This window comes from Amblyomma maculatum, chromosome 8 (genome assembly GCF_055883805.1).
Source record: "Amblyomma maculatum isolate TAMU_Amacu chromosome 8, ASM5588380v1, whole genome shotgun sequence".
NCBI classification, from domain to species: domain Eukaryota; kingdom Metazoa; phylum Arthropoda; class Arachnida; order Ixodida; family Ixodidae; genus Amblyomma; species Amblyomma maculatum.
Genome location: NC_139351.1, coordinates 122,245,336 through 122,264,737, shown reverse-complemented (window position 1 = coordinate 122,264,737; position 19,402 = coordinate 122,245,336). Strand labels below are relative to the sequence as shown.

At 46.2% G+C, this 19,402-nt stretch overlaps 2 protein-coding genes across 2 annotated transcripts in view; one reads left to right on the top strand and one right to left on the bottom strand.

Annotated features, from left to right (window-relative positions):
* LOC146182406 (metalloprotease TIKI1-like) overlaps window positions 1-19,402 on the top strand; it is a 116,273-nt gene that overhangs the window by 17,822 nt on the left and 79,049 nt on the right. Inside the window, exon 2 of the mRNA XM_084577498.1 lies at window positions 12,010-12,069. Coding sequence (XP_084433624.1) covers window positions 12,010-12,069 — 60 coding nt within the window. The remainder of the gene's footprint in view (window positions 1-12,009; window positions 12,070-19,402) is intronic.
* The window catches only part of LOC146182407 (uncharacterized), a 119,683-nt gene that overhangs the window by 71,865 nt on the left and 28,416 nt on the right, over window positions 1-19,402 (bottom strand). The window lies entirely within an intron of this gene.

Genomic DNA, 19,402 nt, shown 5'->3' with positions numbered 1-19,402 from the left:
TTTTTTGAACTCCTCTGTCTGGGTAGAGGCCTACTTTTGCAAGGATTACCCTGCCCGTCTCGGTCGTGCTTAGTCTCTCTAATTGGGAGACTCGCACTGCCTCCGCCAATTCTGCCCACGTGTTATGCACCCCGAGTTCGAGCAGTCGTTCGCTCGAGGTACCCATGGGCAGTCCTAGCGCCTTCTTAACGTATCTTCGAATCAGGCAGTCTAACTTCTCTTTTTCGCCGGCCTTGATGTCTAGGTAGGGCGTGGCGTAACTGATTCTGCTTATTACGTATGCCTGGATTAGTTTTAGTAAATTTCTCTCTTCTTCCTTTAGTGGTGAACGTAACACACGAGATCATACTCACTAACCTAAGCCAGACCGATTGTGGCCTCAACACATTCCAATACATAAAGCAATTTTTTACGGATCGTGAATCCTGCATTCGCATCCAAGATAATGAGCATGGTCCTTACTCGGCACGCGGGGAACCCCCCAAGGCGCGGTACTTTCCCCGCTGATCTTCAATCTGGCTATGATGCACCCGCCTGCCCAGTTCGATAGTGTCACTGGTGGGCAGCACGTCCTTTATACCGATGGCATCACCCTGTGAGCCACGCATGGCAGCATATGGGACATTGCAAAGAGCCTGCAAACAGCGGCGACGCCCGCCGCTGCGGTCTTCAGTGTTCCCCACAAAAATCGGAATTTGTGCACCTCCGCCCCTCACCAAAGTGCACAACTCAAATCACTATTTCTTTGGACAGTGATCCTATACACGACGCCGACTAAATACGGGTACTCGGACTCTACATCCACAAAGTCGGTCAGACACTACGTTGGCCAAACTCCGTAAGGTGGGGGACCAGGGGAGCCGCATGGTCCGCCGGGTTTCTAAGAAATCTACTGAAATTGCATACGGGGTACGGACCCCGCACACCGTTCCCTTATATGAGCCTCTGCTCATCAGGGTTTGGCAGGAAACGAGGCAGCAAACGTAGCCGCCCACGCGCTCTCTCACCGGGCTGTTTTTTCCTCCCCACCCGGCCAAGAACCCTATTTTAATCCTGTCTATACCTTCAAAGATATCACGACGTACTATGGAAATTGTCATCGCCTTTACCCCAGCCCATGTAAAGGCCTCAAAAAGGCGGATTAGCGGCTCCTTCTCCGCCTCTTCACCAATACATTGCTGTGCCCGGCAGCCCTAAAACATTTTGACCCCTCCTTTAGTGGCAGCTGCCCACACTGTGGAGCGGTGTCTTCAGACATCTATCACATGGTGTGGGCCTGCCCCTCCAACCCGACTATTTCCCCATCCCCAACCCAACCCGGGAGGACTGGCAGGCGATCCTGCTCGGCTGCTACAACTTACAGGCCCAACAAGCCTTAGTCGGGCGCGCCCTGGTGGCGGCAACAGCCACTGGGGTTACAAACTAGGGACCTCCACCTAGTGCTTATAAGGACCGGTCCCTTATGGGCTGATCCAAACATACATCCTGGCCCTTGTATAGCCAATAAATGTTCTTAACACCACCCGCTCATAGACCTCGCTGTAGCGAGACATCTGTGGACGATTTTCGTACTTGTACTTACACTCGGCTACATATTTACGCACATACACGCGCATGCATACACCCAAACGCACGCACCCACAGAAAAATGCGAGAGCATACACACGCACACACTCACGCGTACGCGAAAAAATTCCAAGGTACACTTTGGACCACTGTTGTTGTTGTGGCTTCAGAAAGAAGGAAAAGGAAATGCACGGGCCTGCTACTGGCTATAAGTGTCCGTCTTCTCGCCACCCCCGCTGCTTCGTGCGGACAGAAGAGAGAAAGTAGAGAAGAAAGAAAAATACGCGCGCCTCAACAGCCGTCATCCACCACCTAAGCGGTGGCGGGTGCAATAACGGCCTACAAAAGACAAAAATTCGGTGGCTGGCTAGCCCCCGCCGCAAGCGACGTTGACCTACCCGTCCCAGCCCCGTAGGGCCAGGAACAGCCACACCCTCCACCCCCCTTGGACCACTAAAGTGCGACGAGGCGAAAGCCTTCGTTTGAAAAGCCGCTGATTCATGCTTTACCACGACTTCATATGTATGCGGTGTGATGCGGTGTTCGGGGAAGCGAAAAATGAGAGGCTCAGCGCGGGCTCTTGGATCGGACGTCCGGCGGAGTTTCGTATACGTGAATAGCCTCGTGAAGTCATTGGCCATGACCGGACATGATGTCATCACGACGGCAGTTCTAATAATATATGTGGCTGAATGGGACGTCATGATGATGTCACATCGTCATGGCCGATGACGTCATCAGGCGATGACGTCACAGTCTAACGGTATCCCGCGGAATTTCGCGAAGGGTAGCACTTCTCGGCGAGAAGACGGACACTTATAGGCCTAATTTCACGAAGAAGGGTAGCACTTCTCGACGAGAAGACGGACACTCATAAGCCTATAAATATATGCACGCGACATATATTCGCGATATATGTAAGCGACGTATATACATCAATGAGCACGTTATATATTACAAGATTTCCTCACGTGCAGTGCACGCCAAGACGGCTTCGGTATACGCCACTGGGCGTGAAAATTAAATCGATTTCGAAGAAACCCTAGCGCTGCACATACGTGTCGCGTCGCAGTAGAGGGAGCGCTGCTCGGATTCTTGCCACACGGAATTCTTCGTCGCGTACGACCGACGAGACATGTTCATCGGATTTTCCGGAACAGCGCCGCTCGATGCTTTCTTCCTTTTCCTTACTGCGGCGCCAATCGATGTAGCACGGAAGTTTATATTAGTTTGCTTCTTTTTATTTTTATTCCGAGTTTCCTGCGAACGGAAGACGAATCGAACGCTTCTGCAACGTGTTTCACTAAGTGCAGGAAGAGAGATTAGATGAGAAGAAACAAAAACATTGTCAGGTCTCTTACGATGCTCAAAGGGCGTCGAAATGCGATAAGGCGCACGAAATATTTATTCCGCCTCCACTTACACGCCATTTCAGCGTCGTTATAACGCCGCTAAGCAACGACGTCTCCTGTTTTCAATGCCGCAAGTAGAGCTTCGCGAAAATCGACCTTCACAAGGCTGTAAACAGGCGCAACTCATCCTCGCTTTGAAATAACTTAACTTGAAGCGTTGCACATGAAAACCGTGTAAGTATTTTAAGTCCCGAGCGATCCCGCAGTGAAACGCATGCACCGCTTTTGATGAGTAGCGCTTGGTGGCTGCATATGTTCCTCATTATCGACCTGTACTGTACGACCAACAGGAGACTTTCGTTTTGTTGTTGCCATAGGGAATTTCTGTGGACGCATCGAAGTGATGATAAAGCAACTGCGAAATGTGTACGGCACCAAAATCTGTGAGATCGCCCCACAGTCGCCACCGATGCATTTGTGTTGTCCGTCAGGCATCTGTACTCTACGCCAGCTCTGAACATATCGCACTTCTAAGTTCCACTACGTCTCGGCTTATTTAAGTTTTATTATTGCGATAACAATACTGCGCCAGGTTTCGAGTCGTCGCGTAGTCCCGGCGGAGGCCACGTTTAAAGAAGAAGAAGAAGCCGCCATTGCGATCGCAATTCAACAAGGAGTAACCAGAGTTAAACCACAACTAATTTTTTTGTTTATATTTTAAGCGACATTCGACCAAAGTAAGATGACGGCAATCATAACTCTGCGTGAACACTCGAATATAACCGTCTGCCTATTTTACGGTATTGCCCTTTCTGTGTTTACTTTTTACCCTCCATTAGGATTCACCGTTGTTGCTTTGCTGCACAAGTTATCACGCGCATTTTGTTTTTCTCTTGTTGTTGCATGCGCTATCTCTTACATTTAGTCCGAGAACAACCGCTGTGTGATTACTTATATTTTGTGTATTCTAGCGCGAAGCATTAATTCGAGAATACCTAGTGGCCTAATTACCTATGAATCACACAGACGCCCCTGCAAAATCTAATCTCCTTTTCAAAACACGGCTGTTTCCTACCTTCAATTTTCGGGTGGTAGCGAAAGCTCGCAGCCCTTGGTCAAACCAGACATGCGGGTGCACGCCCTAGTGCTCGTCTAGTTCGCTTCATATACCTTCCAGAGCTCGCGTGATAGTACCTACAAAGCGTCCGATAATGTGCATGCGTAAGGGGAGACCAAACATATTTCCTTTTTCTCATTTCAATGCTTGAGGTGTTCGTCAGGAGTTGAAAGTGATTCCAGTACCACTATAGATTTTGTCCTCAGACCAGGCGTTGTTTTGTGTAAGGAGCGGAAGATTCCGAAATTAAGGGTGCCGTAAGGGTTATCGCCTCGCGTGGTCATGGCCGGGTTGACCTGTCGCATATTCACGGAGAGTATACGATCGGTGCAGACATATTTCTAAAATGCAGAATGAAACTGGTTCTACGTGTCCCCTGAGTTCGTGTTACAAGTTTGCCGGGTATTTTCGGCCCGACAGGACATGATGGAGCCCTTGTTCCACATCACATTTTACTCCTCATGCCCTTTACTGCGTGACTTATATTGCGATTGAATTGCCTGTCTGAAAAAAAAAAAAAAAAAAAAAACATTTTAGTAAACATCATCTGTATGTTCAGTAAGTTCAGTTCGCCAATTTTTCGCCGTTCCTTCCGTCTATGTTATCTGCGCTGTGATCTTCTAGAGTGTTTGTGTCCTGGCAAACTAAGATGGCTGCGCCCAGTATTCCCGATAGCACTACCTACAAGTGGCGGCCTTGCCTCGGAGTGGGCGCTTCCGCAAAGAAGTACAAATTGCGTTCACAGCGGTGGCACTGTTTATCCTCCTTAACTTCATTTTTTTTTTTTTGTATCAGCACTGTTTGCCCGTATGTGACGAACACACAATAAAGAAGGCTAAGAAAGAAATAAAGGGAGACAATGTGAGCGTTTCCCGCGTGTGAATACACATTGAAATACACAAAGGGAGGGAGAGAAAAAGAAAGTATATATATATATATATATATATATATATATATATATATATATATATATATATATATATATATATATATATATATATATATATATATATATATAGAGAGAGAGAGAGAGAGAGAGAGAGAGAGATGGTCGGATGGAGAAAGGGCGCACCAGCCTGCTTCGAAGAAGCTTTGCTGGTTCGTCACCAGCAAATAAAGGATAGAAAAAGAGTCGCATGTAACTGCAGCGTAGAAATCCTTTTTTCCTTTATCTCTCTCCCTTTCTTGCACTTCTCATCGGAAGAGCCCACCCACGAACCGTAGCAACAGTTCAAAAGGAAAAAGTCGAACAAGAATAACGTGCCAGATACGTATAGCGAAAAACGAAAAACCGACGGCGCAGGCAATGCAGTTTGAGTCCGGGGTTGAGCAGTTGAGCCCTCCCCTCCCTACCAACCCTTCTCCTCTTCTGATCGGAAATTTAACGAGAACAAGGCAATGCAATTTGCTTAAGCTAACAGCCTCGCAGCACGTCGCCGATGGAAAAGAACTGCAAGCGGGAGGTACAAGAAGGCGCTGGTGGTGGGGAAAAAGGAGAGGAAAGGCAAACACAGCGCGCTCCCGCGCGATCAAGTGGCCGCCCGCTGCTCAGTTTTTCCTCAGGCGGAACGTACGAAGCTGTCGAGTGGTGTCTGTGCGCCAGCGCTGCCGTAAATTTGGAGCGTGTTTTGATATTCTTGCAGTTTTTTTAAACGACGTCACTGGGGTGAAGTTCCGCGTGGTTCCGACTTCTTCAAAAGATGTAAAAACTATTGATGTGTTCAAACCTGGTTACTGAGCGTAAGCTCTGTTTTTCATAGATAGACAATGACTAAGCAGTGGTGTAGCTATAACGCGCACTTCAGTATAGGTGCCCAATGATATACTGCACCATATAGCATATATAATGCTAATTAATTGCGCTAATGAATGTCGATGCTTTGTTAACTATAAAATTATAAAAGACAGGAAGCGTGTTGAATGGTAAGGGAACAAATGCAGGTTAATGACATTAAAAATCAAGAAGAAATCTGCATCGACATTATGTAGTGTAAAGGCAAGATTAACTGTGGTCTCTAAGGGTGACCGACTGGATTACAGGAAAGGCAAGTGTAGCAGGGTGCTGCTGAAGGTTAGATGAGGTTAGGAACTTTGTGAGGATCAAATTAGTGCAGGTGGCACAGGGTAGGGTTAACAGGTGGGATATGGGAGAGGTATTTGGCCTCAAATGAGTGTAGTCAGGCTGATGACGATGATGATGACGATGATAACATTATGCATGCCCTCGTCAGTAGCCATTCAGCGATATGACACATGGTTCACTAATTAAATTTTGCATGCTTAACTATACTTACCATATTTACCTATTAATTAACTTGTCGCAAATCAGTGACTATATTATATACTCAAAGTCAACGCTAACCATACAGCGATATAATGGTTTAGCCGACTGTCCAACTAGACCTGTACCAGGCTTTCAAGATCAAAGCATGATAAGCAGTCGATTTTCGAGTTTGTACCCCAAGGGTAGTAATGCTCTTTCACTTTTTTTTTTTTGCCCATTTTCTACATTTTGCGCTCGAATTGTACAACTCTTTGTAAGCTTTAGGGTGGCGGTTTTTTTTATAATTTATTATCAATGTTCTTTCAGCTCTGATGAAGCTTTCGTAATCGAACATTGAAACCACTTAAGTTCCCATTGACCATCTTTTTCCCCATTTCTCCCCACAATCTTTTGTTGTTTCGCAATAAATCAAACCAAATATATTGGATATTGGATATCCTATAGCTAAAATCGATCACAGTTTTTAACCAGTCCTGGCCGAAGAAAACTATATTTACGTGCCGTTGAGAGTCATGTGGTTTACTGTGCGGTGGATTGGTGTTCTTCAAAGCTAATTAATTAGTACATACTAATTAGCTAACAATTTAAATATTAGCTTCAGGAATAGAGTGTTTATTCAGAGGTAAATTATCTTGAAAGAAAAAAAAAAACTTCGGTAAGGACATTCAAGGCTTCTTTCGTGCAAGAGGGCGAAAACACATCTTCATGTGGCAACATTTTTGCTCCAAATGTTTCTAAATTTATTAGCTTATTCGGGCCTTGTCACAACAAAGTGGCGAATATTTCCGAGTTCGCACGGCCTGGCAGAAAGACGTAGTCGAAAGTGCATTCGGTGCTTCATATGTATTACGCCCGCCACATATTACTCGCCCTTACCCTTGGAAAACGTTTTCTGCGCCAATCCTTCCTCACTCATGTCATGAGTGAATTCCTCATGGGATGAGGGTGAGGACTCCCTCATGAGGTCTCATCCTCGTGAGAGTGTCAATGCCTGCCACGGCAGTGTAAGTGTTGTGTTTGATAAGTTTGACGTATACACTTTTTTTATATTTTATTACGCTTGAATGCATGACATTAAGTGTGCGGTACTACTATCTGTGAGAACCAAATGTTCATGGTGTTTCAGTGGTGTTTGCCACTATATTAAAAATATATTTTCTTACGTTTAAAGATGCCTTTTATGGCATAATAACATAATAAAGAGAACTGTACTTTTCAGAAAATAGGTAAATGAAAGTAGGCAAGGAAGCTACCTAATGTTCTAGAAGCTGTTAACTATTACAGATAGCAGACAGTACGTTGTAATGACGAATTTGTAACTGGCCTCTAGCAATTTTATAAGAGCTGCTCTTAGAATTCGAAAGCGCGATTGTGCATGCGCCTGCAAGAAACAATCACCGTAAGAATTTAATTATAAGAAAACACTTGGCTTCTTACATCATCGCCACCCCGCCGGGGTGGCGCAGTGGTTACGACGCTCGACTACTGTTCCCAAGTACGCGGGATCGAATCCCGACCTCGGCGGCAGCTTTTCGATGGAGGCGAAAAGCAAGGCGTCCGTGTGCTGTGCGATGTCAGTGCACGTTAAAGAACCCCAGGTGGTCGAAATTTCCGGAGTCCTCCACTACGGCGTCTCTCATAGCCTGAGTTGCTTTGGGACGTTAAACCCCACAAACCAACCAACATCATCGCCAGTTACTGACAGCCGCCATATGACTTTCGTTTAACATACAAAACTGAATAGTTTTTGTATCTCTAAAAGTAATTCTGCTGATTTTGATGAACCTGCATGCGATTAGGGTTTCGAAGTATATAAACCTTTCTGCTACTAATAATGAAGATCGCAGAATATGTAATTGAAAAAAAAAAAGCCATTAAATTCGCTGAAAACGTGAATGCAGTGAACGCTTTCCGGAAAGACCCCAGTTTAACAAGCACGCGGAAAAGACTTCAGGAGAGCACAGTTTAAACATTTTCGGCAGCCGTAATAAGCGAGATTGCCTTTTGATGACTCCTTTGTCTTGGTCAATTTTCGCTCAACTTTGCAATCTCGGTAACGCCCTCTTGCTCATTCCCATTGTTTCTGTTTTTGTGTTCATAAACTTGTCATCAGTGTAATCATTCCGCAAAGCGCGTTATTGTTTTCTGCTACCTATAGTGTATTGCCCCTTCATTTCGACATGTTTCGAACCTGATTCCATCGAAATGAGTCGGCCCTGTTAGCGAAATTGAACAGAGACCCCATGGTCTGTTTTGCTACTTGCTCGCAGCTTTCCGCCTGGGGTTCTTCGATTCCGTTCGGAGAAAAAGAAATTCTACGTTAAAAACTAATTAGGGCCAAATTCAGAGAAACTCACTTCCATGGTTATTATTCTTTCAGCTTCGAGCAGAGGTCGTCGAAACTTCCCTGGGTATATGTACCCATTTACTCGCGGGTATAGGCACGTGGCTTCGGTATTGATGGCGACCTCTTGCGGAACTCTTGTACCTCAATATTTCCTCTCCTTCACAGGAGCGTCTTCTTCTGATAAATGCAATGTTGAACATGGCGTTCGGCTGTCAAACCCGTGGTGAAAAGGTCTGTAAAGCGAGGTCTCAAATAGAGTGGGGCAGAGAGCGGTTTTTCCGCTGCTTCGAATAAGACAAGGGACGCAGTTTCTTGCTTCCTATTCTATATAGTCATGTTCGCCTTGCGCAACGCACACCCATTATTTCAGTAACTTAGCCCAAACCGCTGCTCCTGGAATTTAAACGGAGGCAAAAGAATCTCGATGGCCATTGATGCCGCACCACATGACCATACCATACCATACCATACCATACCATACCATACCATACCATACCATACCATACCATACCATACCATACCATACCATACCATACCATACCATACCATACCATACACCATACCATACACCATACCATACACCATACCATACCATACCATACCATACCATACCATACAATACCATACCATACCATATCATACCATACCATACCAGAACCCCAAGTGGTCGAAATTTTCGGAGCCCTCCACTACGGCGTCTCTCATAGCCTGAGTTGCTTTGGGACGTTAAACCCTACAAATCAATCAGTCAACCAATACCATACCATACCATACCATACCATACCATACCATACCATACCATATCTAAAGTTACTATGCCTTCCTTCATAGTCTTTCAAAACCTGCCTAAACGTCGTTGTCGAGTGCCGAGGCTATGTGTTCCGGAAACGCCAAAGGCGGCCTCGCCAGAAACGAGCACGCGCACGTCGCCTCCCCGTCTTCGCACCTGAATGGCCGCGCTCACACAAAACCGCTCCCAAATAAAGCGCCTTTCTCCTGACGGGGCGCGCGCCCTGCGTTCCGAAGCTGTCACCTCTTCCGGTCGGGCCGCCACAACTACCGGGGCACACAGCCCTGTGCGCCGAGCATCAGCCTCTCGCCGCTCGAGCAGAGAGGATATAATGTCGGCGCGGATGGTCTCCCTGGTCGGACCCTCGTTGACGGATGACGCGTGCCGGAGCTCCGTGTCGGAGGACCCTAAACTTAGCGCCGGTGCTTTGGCGCGCGCACCCTTCTTCGCCTCCCCAACAAGATGCGCTCGGACGGGAAGGCACGTGAGCTCCTCTCGCATGGTGAGACGACAGCTGTGCCCGTCAGCAAATGGCATCCGGTCCGGTGATTTCTGGCTCAGCCAGGGAGAGAGCTTTATGGGTAAAAATAAGCGCTTATATAGAGTGCTAGCTGACCAGTATAGCACGCAGGCGCAAGCTCTGAGTCACAGCCTACGCTTTCCGGGGTCGAGAGCATTGCGTTTTCAATTTTGTTTTTATGGTCGGTTTGAAGCGAATACGACATGAAGTGCGCACGAACATGAGCTTACAACGTTTGCCACAACGACAGATGCCGCCGGTTATGCTACTCATTCTTCTAGATATGCTTCCCCATCCACTATGTACACCAACATGTCCTAGTTTATCGCGTGCAAAAAAAAAAAAAAAAAAAAAAAACTTGGCGGCGTTCTTACGCACTTCCTAAAGAAGGAATTCACCTCTTTCTTGAACTTTCTAGGTTATTCCATTGGATTAACTTGAAGAATTAGTATTAATCAGTCCCTAAATCTACCTCATTCACCTGCGTTCGATAACCGGGTGCATATTCCTAATCGACAATTACATCCACATTAATCCATCCGCTAATCCGCCATAGTCGCCAAATTCTGAGATGTTCCAAGCCAGCTGATGGATGAGATTTGAAAGTTTTGTGGTGGGCTAACTTTTTAAAGCTAGGTCAACTGCAAAAATTTTTTTTGTCCTTTTAATTTTTGAGGCTCTTGATCCATTGTGGGTCAACTGTGAAATTTTGGGGAAGACGCCACCGAAGCTTAAGGCCTAACGGCCGTTGTCTAGGTGGGAGGTAATCTGTAGGTCACTTCCCTGTATCCGTCGAACAATAAAGTTTTTCCCTCCGTCCATCGGGCGGGCCAGCTTTCTTGGAGGGTGGGCCGACCGCCTAAGTTTTGTGGCTGGCCCCCTTATTGGGGCAGCTTGGCCCATTTTCAAGTTTGGTGCCATCATGTGACTGGTTTTTGATGTCAGATTACTCTGATGACGTCACAACTTTATCAACCAATAAGGGAATTTCCTGCGACAGGAAGTGGTGTTTCTCCCTTTAATCATTCCGGCCAACCTTTCTGCCTTTCCTCAATAAATCCATCTATCTATCTATCTATCTATCTATCTATCTATCTATCTATCTATCTATCTATCTATCTATCTATCTATCTATCTATCTATCTATCTATCTATCTATCTATCTATCTATCTATCTATCTATCTATCTATCTATCTATCTATCTATCTATCTATCTATCTATCTATCTATCTATCTATCTATCTATCTATCTATCTATCTATCTATCTATCTATCTATCTATCTATCTATCTATCTATCTATCTATCTATCTATCTATCTATCTATCTATCTATCTATCTATCTATCTATCTATCTATCTATCTATCTATCTATCTATCTATCTATCTATCTATCTATCTATCTATCTATCTATCTATCTATCTATCTATCTATCTATCTATCTATCTATCTATCTATCTATCTATCTATCTATCTATCTATCTATCTATCTATCTATCTATCTATCTATCTATCTATCTATATATCTGTCTGTCTGTCTGTCTGTCTGTCTGTCTGTCTGTCTGTCTGTCTGTCTGTCTATCTATCTATCTATCTATCTATCTATCTATCTATCTATCTATCTATCTATCTATCTATCTATCTATCTATCTATCTATCTATCTATCTATCTATCTATCTATCTATCTATCTATCTATCTATCTATCTATCTATCTATCTATCTATCTATCTATCTATCTATCTATCTATCTCTCCCTCGATGACAGCTTAAGTTGTATAGTATTAAACTGTAATCTAATCATTAGCACGGCCATGAAGAATATATAACACCGACAGACAAGATGCAGAAAGAGGCATACCACAGAAAACGCTTTGCGGCCTGTCTCTCGTGTTAGTATCTGCAGGCTGCTCGTGTGTACTTGTATGTGCTCTTTACTTATAATCATCTAATGTTCTCAAACTCGGGATTCTAGAACGTTGACCTGCAGAGACAAACACTCTGACCGCGTGATTTCCTTCTCTCCTGCACAGGGTCCTCAGTCGAGCGGCGTCCCTCCGTCCAAGCACCGGAATCCAGCCTCGTGCGACACTGTAAGCTGCGCTTCACCTCCTCTTATTCTACTTATCAAAGCGGCGTTTACGTGGACCCGACAGGAGCGGGTTGAGTTGAGTTATCGGGTGAAAACCGGTCACAGAGCTCATGTAAGCACTGTCGGGTCGAGAAGTCGAAGGGTGGAGTCGAGACCACTCCGGCGCAGGCGGTGGGTTAAGGTTAAGTGGGCTCGCTCCTGTGCAGAAAGCATGCAAGCGCAATCGAGTTGAGTCGGGGCACAGTGACATTACGTAAAACGCTAGATATGCATGTGGGAAAACCAGAATCGGGTGCCGTCTGCCAGTTCTTCGCCTCGACGCGAGGCGCCACCGTAACCGCCGCCGCTCGTCGGGTCGGGTTCATGTAAACCCAGTCGGGTCGAGTCCACTCAACTCAACTCGACCCCCGCTGTCGAGTTCATGTTAACAGGGTTTCATGCGCAGCGGAGCTATTTATAGGACAGCAAGGCCAACAAGCGAACGCGCCGCAACATCGCTGACTAACAACTGAACTTTCTACGACTTGAATAATATTTCAATTGCTAGTCAGCGCTGGGGTGGTTGATCTTAGTTCCCTTCATTGCCATGCAACCTTCATCGCCGCAGAACTTGAAATTACCAAGCGGGGAATTATAAAGCGGAAATTGTGACATCGTTGAAATGATGCATACGATATAAGCAAGCAAATATTTCACAATGATGGTAAATGCCTAAGCCCGGTAAAAAGCTTTAATTTTCTGTTTCCACCGCCGAAAAGGGGCTGTGCCGTCGCAAGGAGGTTTGAGGTCAGATGGGACATACGAAAACTGCGAAAAGACTCATTTTTGTGATTGTTCTGACGCTTGTGCGTCAGTAAACATACGGTTGGTTTGCTGAGAAAGTTGATGCTATATATTTTAAATATCCCCCCAACCCCCTTCCCGCGGTAATTCAGACTTGTGGCTTGCAGAAATGATGCAGATGGTCGCAGGCTGACTGCCTTTTATTTTCTGCATTTCGTCGATTTTCCGTACTTCTTTAAATAAAAATCTAGCATCTGTAGCCACACAAAATTTACAGAGACATTCAAGCTCTTAATCTGAGTTCTATATTTTAACGATAGAAAAATATTCCTTAACGTCGGTGGCATTTTGTTAAAAGGACCGAGATATACAGTTCATTTTTGATGCTCGATTATCTATAGAGAGCGCTTGGCCGAATGCCCCTACGTTGTGAGGAGAAAGTTATGAGATAGAAATATAGAGCGACAGGAGGGGGTGGTGGATGGGGGAGGGGGGGGGGGGTAGAAAGCAGAGCAGTCGCGGCTCTGACCGTGACTATGCCAGCGTGCCGGGGATTACCGCCGGGGCAGAGCTGAGCCGCCAGAACGGAGAATGGCTATAGCGAGGGCGACCTCTATCGAAGACCTCCCGCAAACAGGGGTCAAAAAGATTGAAAGAGGCCTCACCGGACCTGTCTCTGCTGTGATGGATGTTGTTGCGAGCGGACGCGTCGAACGGGAAGACGAGAAATTTCGTGTGCGCCCCTCTGCACGTCGGATATTCTATATTTCCAAAGGAAGCACTTTCGAAAGCGCCGGCTCTTCGCAGCCATGGTCCTGCCCTCCCTCCTGCTGTGGTCAGCACACCTCCACGCGGCTCGAGGATCAAGGTTGGCGCATGCGCTTTCGACGCTGGAGTGTCAACAGAGATTGCATTTTTGAGCGCACCTTCGTTGGTTGTCGAGCCATTTGAAGTTACATTACAACAACAACAAAAGGTGGCCAGGTCTGCCGCCGTTTTGTATTATCTGTAAGGCCCGTTAAGAAAAGTAAATGAGCTGCATCTCCCGGTGCTTTGGTCACTGTTGTAACGAATCAACGAAATCCACACAAACGAACATAGGGCAAAACGGAAAGGAATGGTTCTGCAACTGAACGCGTGCGGCCACTTCTTACTTGCGAGAAATGACCCCTTCAGTAGCCTTCAGAAATAAGTATCTGGTCTCTGGCCAGCATTCGTAATGATGGAGACTGCGAAGTGCTGTCTATATAATCCGGACAATATAGTCGACGGACATTTCGAGATAAGGAACAGGCATTGCAGCCGTCCAAACGAGACAGTCCAACTCGGATAAAAGGCAACAAAATTCAGTTAAGGCTAGTTATTAAGTTTAGGTAAGGTTATAAAGGGGGTTTCAGTAAACACTTTAAAAAATTCCTAAACGAGAGGGTCCGAAATAGAAAGAAAATATTTTTCGGAACCAGCTGCGAGCTGCGCTGGAAGCAATTTGCTGCAAAATCTCTTCTAAATGCAAACTAATTAAGTAAGGCTCACTGAGTAACTCTTTAATTAATCCTGTTGGGTGACAGTCTGGAGCTCGAAGCCATGGGCAGGACAATGTCATATCAGTTTTTGAGTAGAACAAAAAAAAAAAAAAAAAGAAGAAGACGAAAAGCTCATTTTCTGAAGCCCGAAAGCGCTGTAATCCCCCCCCTTGTTTTTTCTTTTTTTTTTTTTTTTTCAGCGGAAAACTGAATATCAACTAGTGAAACGCGCCGGGAGCTCAGCTGAAATAGGAAGTCCGCTGATGACTCATTGCGGCGGCTACGGCTCCTAATCATTGTCAATCCAACATTACTTTCCGGGGATCCCGTTTTCTCATAGCGATTCTGGCGTCTGCACTTTGTCTACTCCCTGTCACGACCGATTAAAATTCCGATTCATTATAGATTCAATATAGTTCACTTTACGTATGATCTGTACTGACTATTCCCGGCTGAAATCAAATTTTAAAGAACGAAACACGCCGCCCATACTACCGCCACACAAACGGCAAACCTAACATTAACAGCTCTGGCTATAAGATGTTACACGGGACTCCCAATTCCTATTTTCCAAAGACAACGCGAATCCTTTCTCACGCGAAAATATGTGAGAGAAACCCTGTAAACTTCTCTTTCGCTCTCCGCGATTTGCAGTAGTACAGAACTCTGTACCTTGCATACGAGCTTTGCGTGCCAGCCGGAGTGCCACAGCTGGGCTGGCAGCAACCGGTGGCGTATGCGGGCAGGCGCACCCCCAGCGCGGCCCACGGGCTTCTCCGGATCGAAATAGCGCCGGCCACTTGAAAGGAACGAGTCGTGCCTGGATGAAGTGAGTCAATAAACAAGCCTCGGCCGCGCACGCGACGCCAAGGAACCCGGCCGACCCGCTCGAAAATGCGGTCGCCCGCACCCGGTCAGCACAACTCATCGCCGCTCGCAATGAACGCAGCTTCATGTTAAGGGGACACTGGGGATAAATCTTGGCAGCTTTTGTTCTTATTAAAAAAATCGATTTTCCCGACTCTCAGTCATACTTCATATTTCTGCTTCAGACCAGAAGTAGAGGGTGGGGAGATCTATTAGGATTACCTATTGCTGCAGCAATCGCTTGGGCGGACTTGATGGAAGAACTTATTTTTTCGACTTTTGCTTTTTCACTTCGCATTTATTTCTACCGACTCCCTTTCATGCGTACGTGACATTGACAGTGGCCCAGTTTGAGCCAGTTGAGCAGCTCTCTCTCTCTCTCTCTTATTTCTTTTCTTACTTTTCTCCTTTTTCTTTTTTTTTTCTCTCCATTCCTTTTTTCTTTTCTTCTTTTTTTTTCTCTCTCTCTTTCCTTCTTTCTTCTCGGATGGTATTTAAAGCAGCGCCGTCGGCTCGTATCAACGCAAACGGTATCAGCGCGTGATGCCCGATACCTAAAAGGCGCGTGGTAGAATCCCACTTAGACCTGTACGGTGTACCCAACGTTCTTAGCATATACCTCTTCGCAGGTGCTTTATTTGGTCGCGTTCGTGGCGTTTTGTACAGTGTATCGTACGATATATAGGGAGTTGAACGTTCCAAATGGGCATTGCCTATGCAGGGCGCCATAGTGGAGGGTCGGATTAGCGCCTAACAACTTGGGCTTCTTTCACATGGATTTAACTCGTCCAGCACATGGGCTCTTCTAGCGCTTCGCTTCCAGGAAAAAGCGCCCACCGCGGCCAGGATCGAACTGCAGTGCCCTAGAGCTTAAAAAAACCTCAGGTGGTCAAAATTTCCGGAGCCCTCCACTACGGCGTCTCTCATAGCCTGAGTCGTTTTGGAGCTTTAAACTCCAGAAACCTACCAAACCTTTTAGGACGGTTCAGAACGTTTCTACCACAGAAAAGCACATAGCTTCAGGCGGCCACAATAAATGGGTTCACATCGGTCAGACAAACCGCGACCAAGCATACGCGGAATTTTTGGAAAGACAGATGTATACGGTGCTGTCGTGCTCATGACATAATACAATGATATATGCGGCAGGCTCCGCCTAGCCAGATAGAGCTCTGTAGAGGAATGCGATGACCGCAGGGCTACCCGTGCCAGTTAACACGTCGCTGACTTTAATTATTAAAAAAAAAGGCATTAGAAGCCTTGTTGAGACAAAGGACCAGGGTCCTTCAAAAAGTGGCGTTATGTAACCGTCTGCCAGAACCAGTTGAACCAATTTCTTGAAATTGATTTAAATCGAGTTACATATAAATCAGATATACTACCTGTCACGACTGGTCGGTGACAAGGTGGGGCAAAGGAAATCTCCCTTTGACAGGTGGTCTGGCAAGGGAAGCTGCCCTGCGCTGGTTGGTCACCGATGTGTGTGACGTCATAACACCACTAGACATAACCAGGTTTGTTGATTTCCATAGTTGCAGGAATAGGTGGGAACGAAAGCCTTCGATAAGCGCTAAAAATGTAAAATGCATGGAACAATACAATACAATACAAATTATTCGCCAGTTTCTTTTCATACAAAATCCGCTGATCACGCACATAGCGCTTGTTGGCTGACCTGGAAGCCAGTGAATACATCTTTATATTCAAATGCATAAATTTACAAAGCAAACATCAGAACCGCATCCCATTCTACATTGCAAGACAGAAAAGGGATGCGAAAAGTCCAGTAATGGTTGGTTGGTTTGTGGGGTTTAACGTCCCAAAGCGACTCAGGCTATGAGAGACGCCGTAGTGGAGGACTCCGGAAATTTCGACCACCTGGGGTTCTTTAACGTGCACTGACATCGCACAGCACACGGGCGCCTTGCTTTTCGCCTCCACCGAAAAGCTGCCGCCGAGGCCGGGATTCGATCCCGCGTCCTTGGGAACAGTAGTCGAGCGCCGTAACCACTGCGCCACCCCGGCGGGGTCTCCAGTAATGATAATCACTTCATAGATCCAAAGATGTACAATAAGGGCAGTTCATTTCTGCATTAAAACAAATAAATAAAATAAAAACACATAAAATAGCTGCATCCCATCCTAACTGGCAAAAAATGGGGTCCGAAAAGCCAAGTAATAGCAATCACTTAATACATCCAAACATGTGCAATAAATACAGGTCATCCATGCGTACACAGTTTTATTCCTGCATTGTTGCCAAGCACCATTTTCTAATGCGTTTTGTCATCGTTCTTTCTTCTTTTTTGAATATTCACAAGGTTCTCGCTTAGTTCGTTAAATATGGCAGGGGCATAAATAATACTTCGTTGTCATTTTACCATAGTGTGTAAAAACTCTTAGCTGAACGTATCTTTGTTTTTCTTACTGCTACGTCTTTCAACAAAAAACGATAACGAGCATGTCAGGCTGCAGCGAAAGAAAGCTAGAGCAGCAACGTATGCTTTCTAGTGCTAGCGCATTGCACTCTTAAGTTGGAAGGTAAGATCCTATAACATAAATACAACATGACATAGCACACCATAGATTACGATAGACGTTTTCAAAACGTTTCAAAATTCAAGACAAAAAACAGTCACCAGAAAAGAAACAAATGACAAAAAAGAACAGTTGAGCTTGGTTTAAATTCAACGTAAGTGAATTAGGCAAGAGCAGATTGGTTTGGTTTGGTAAAACTTTATTTCCCACAGTAGGGGTCCTGAAGGACACTTGCATGGCTAGGCGCCAGGTGTAGAGGGCAGCTCCCACAACGACTACCGAAGAGCGTGCGCTGAAACGCCGAGGGCGGGATCGAATAGCACAAAGACGGCGACGCTCTTGCCCGTGCTCAGGGGCTGTTCTGACCCGGGGCTGAGAAAACGTCACACGGATGGAAAATGGCTCTGTCGGCTTTACATCAGAACAGCGACGCATGAATGCTGTGAGCTCTTGCGTGTTTTCTGCAACGTTCTATAGTTAGCGTTTGAGGCCTCTTCTACCATGTGCTCTTGCAATACACTCGAGCGCTTTCTCTGTTCCCCTCGCGGGGGGTGGTTTCTTGCGGGTTCGGTTGCCACGTTGCGTGCATTAAAATTTTGTCCATGTGCCAACGCTGGCATCCTTGTCCCTAACATTCCTCGCCCATCTCGCCTAGGGCGTGCAACACCACCGGAGAAAGGATGATTTAAATAAATACAAATGCTCGCGCCGAGACGTCTAGAACAAAAGAGGACACACGAAGTAGACGCCAGGCTCCCGTTAATGCCGCATAAGAGCTTACTACTGGCGTAACAAAATGAAGAAATTTTGTTTTATTTATATATTGTGCCCGGTGTGTAAGCGTGGGATGAAACAAAGCACCGCAGGGATGCATTCCTGCACTGGAGAATTTCAGGCGCAGCACGGGATAGGTCTCGAACTTTCCGTTAGTTTCCGAGTCCTGGGCCCGAATATTGGCACAAACGTTACTGATAGCCTGCTTTATGCAGGATACCAGTAAAATTTTCCGAGATCACTGCAGAATCTGCACCGGAGAAATGCGTAAGCCCTGCCGCGGTTATGCAGTGGTTAAGATGTCCGACTACTCGTGGTGGTGGCGAAAACATTTACTGCTAAAAACGTAGAGGGGGCCAACCCTCCTCCTTTACATGGCACGAGGCAGCTCTTAGGGGACCGCCCTTACAGAGCAAAGGACAGCCCTTGGAGGGCTATTTAATCCAGGACGTTGGTGATGGCCAAGCGCTTGTAGCAGTGGAGCTGACCAGGAGAGTCTCCAAGTATTCCTCCGCTGGGGTTGAGGATGGAGGATGTGAGAAGGCAGGGTACATGAGTAGGACGTGAAAAAAGTATCCCGGTTTCCTGCAGAGCTTACAGGAGAACAGGAACAGATCGGGGTAGCAGGTACGAAGGAGAATAGGGTAGGAAGCAGCACGTGTCTGGAGTCGGCGCCAGTGAGAGGCCTAGGTTAAGGTTAGAGAGAGAACTGGCGGTGCGTAAACACGCCGGCTGTCTCGCTAGTACGTAAGGATATCTCTGAAGGTAAGCAGACGCTGGCGTAGGGGGTCCGAATCCTGCCCGGAAAGTGAGACCTAATAATAATTGGTTCACAGGAAGGGAAAGGCG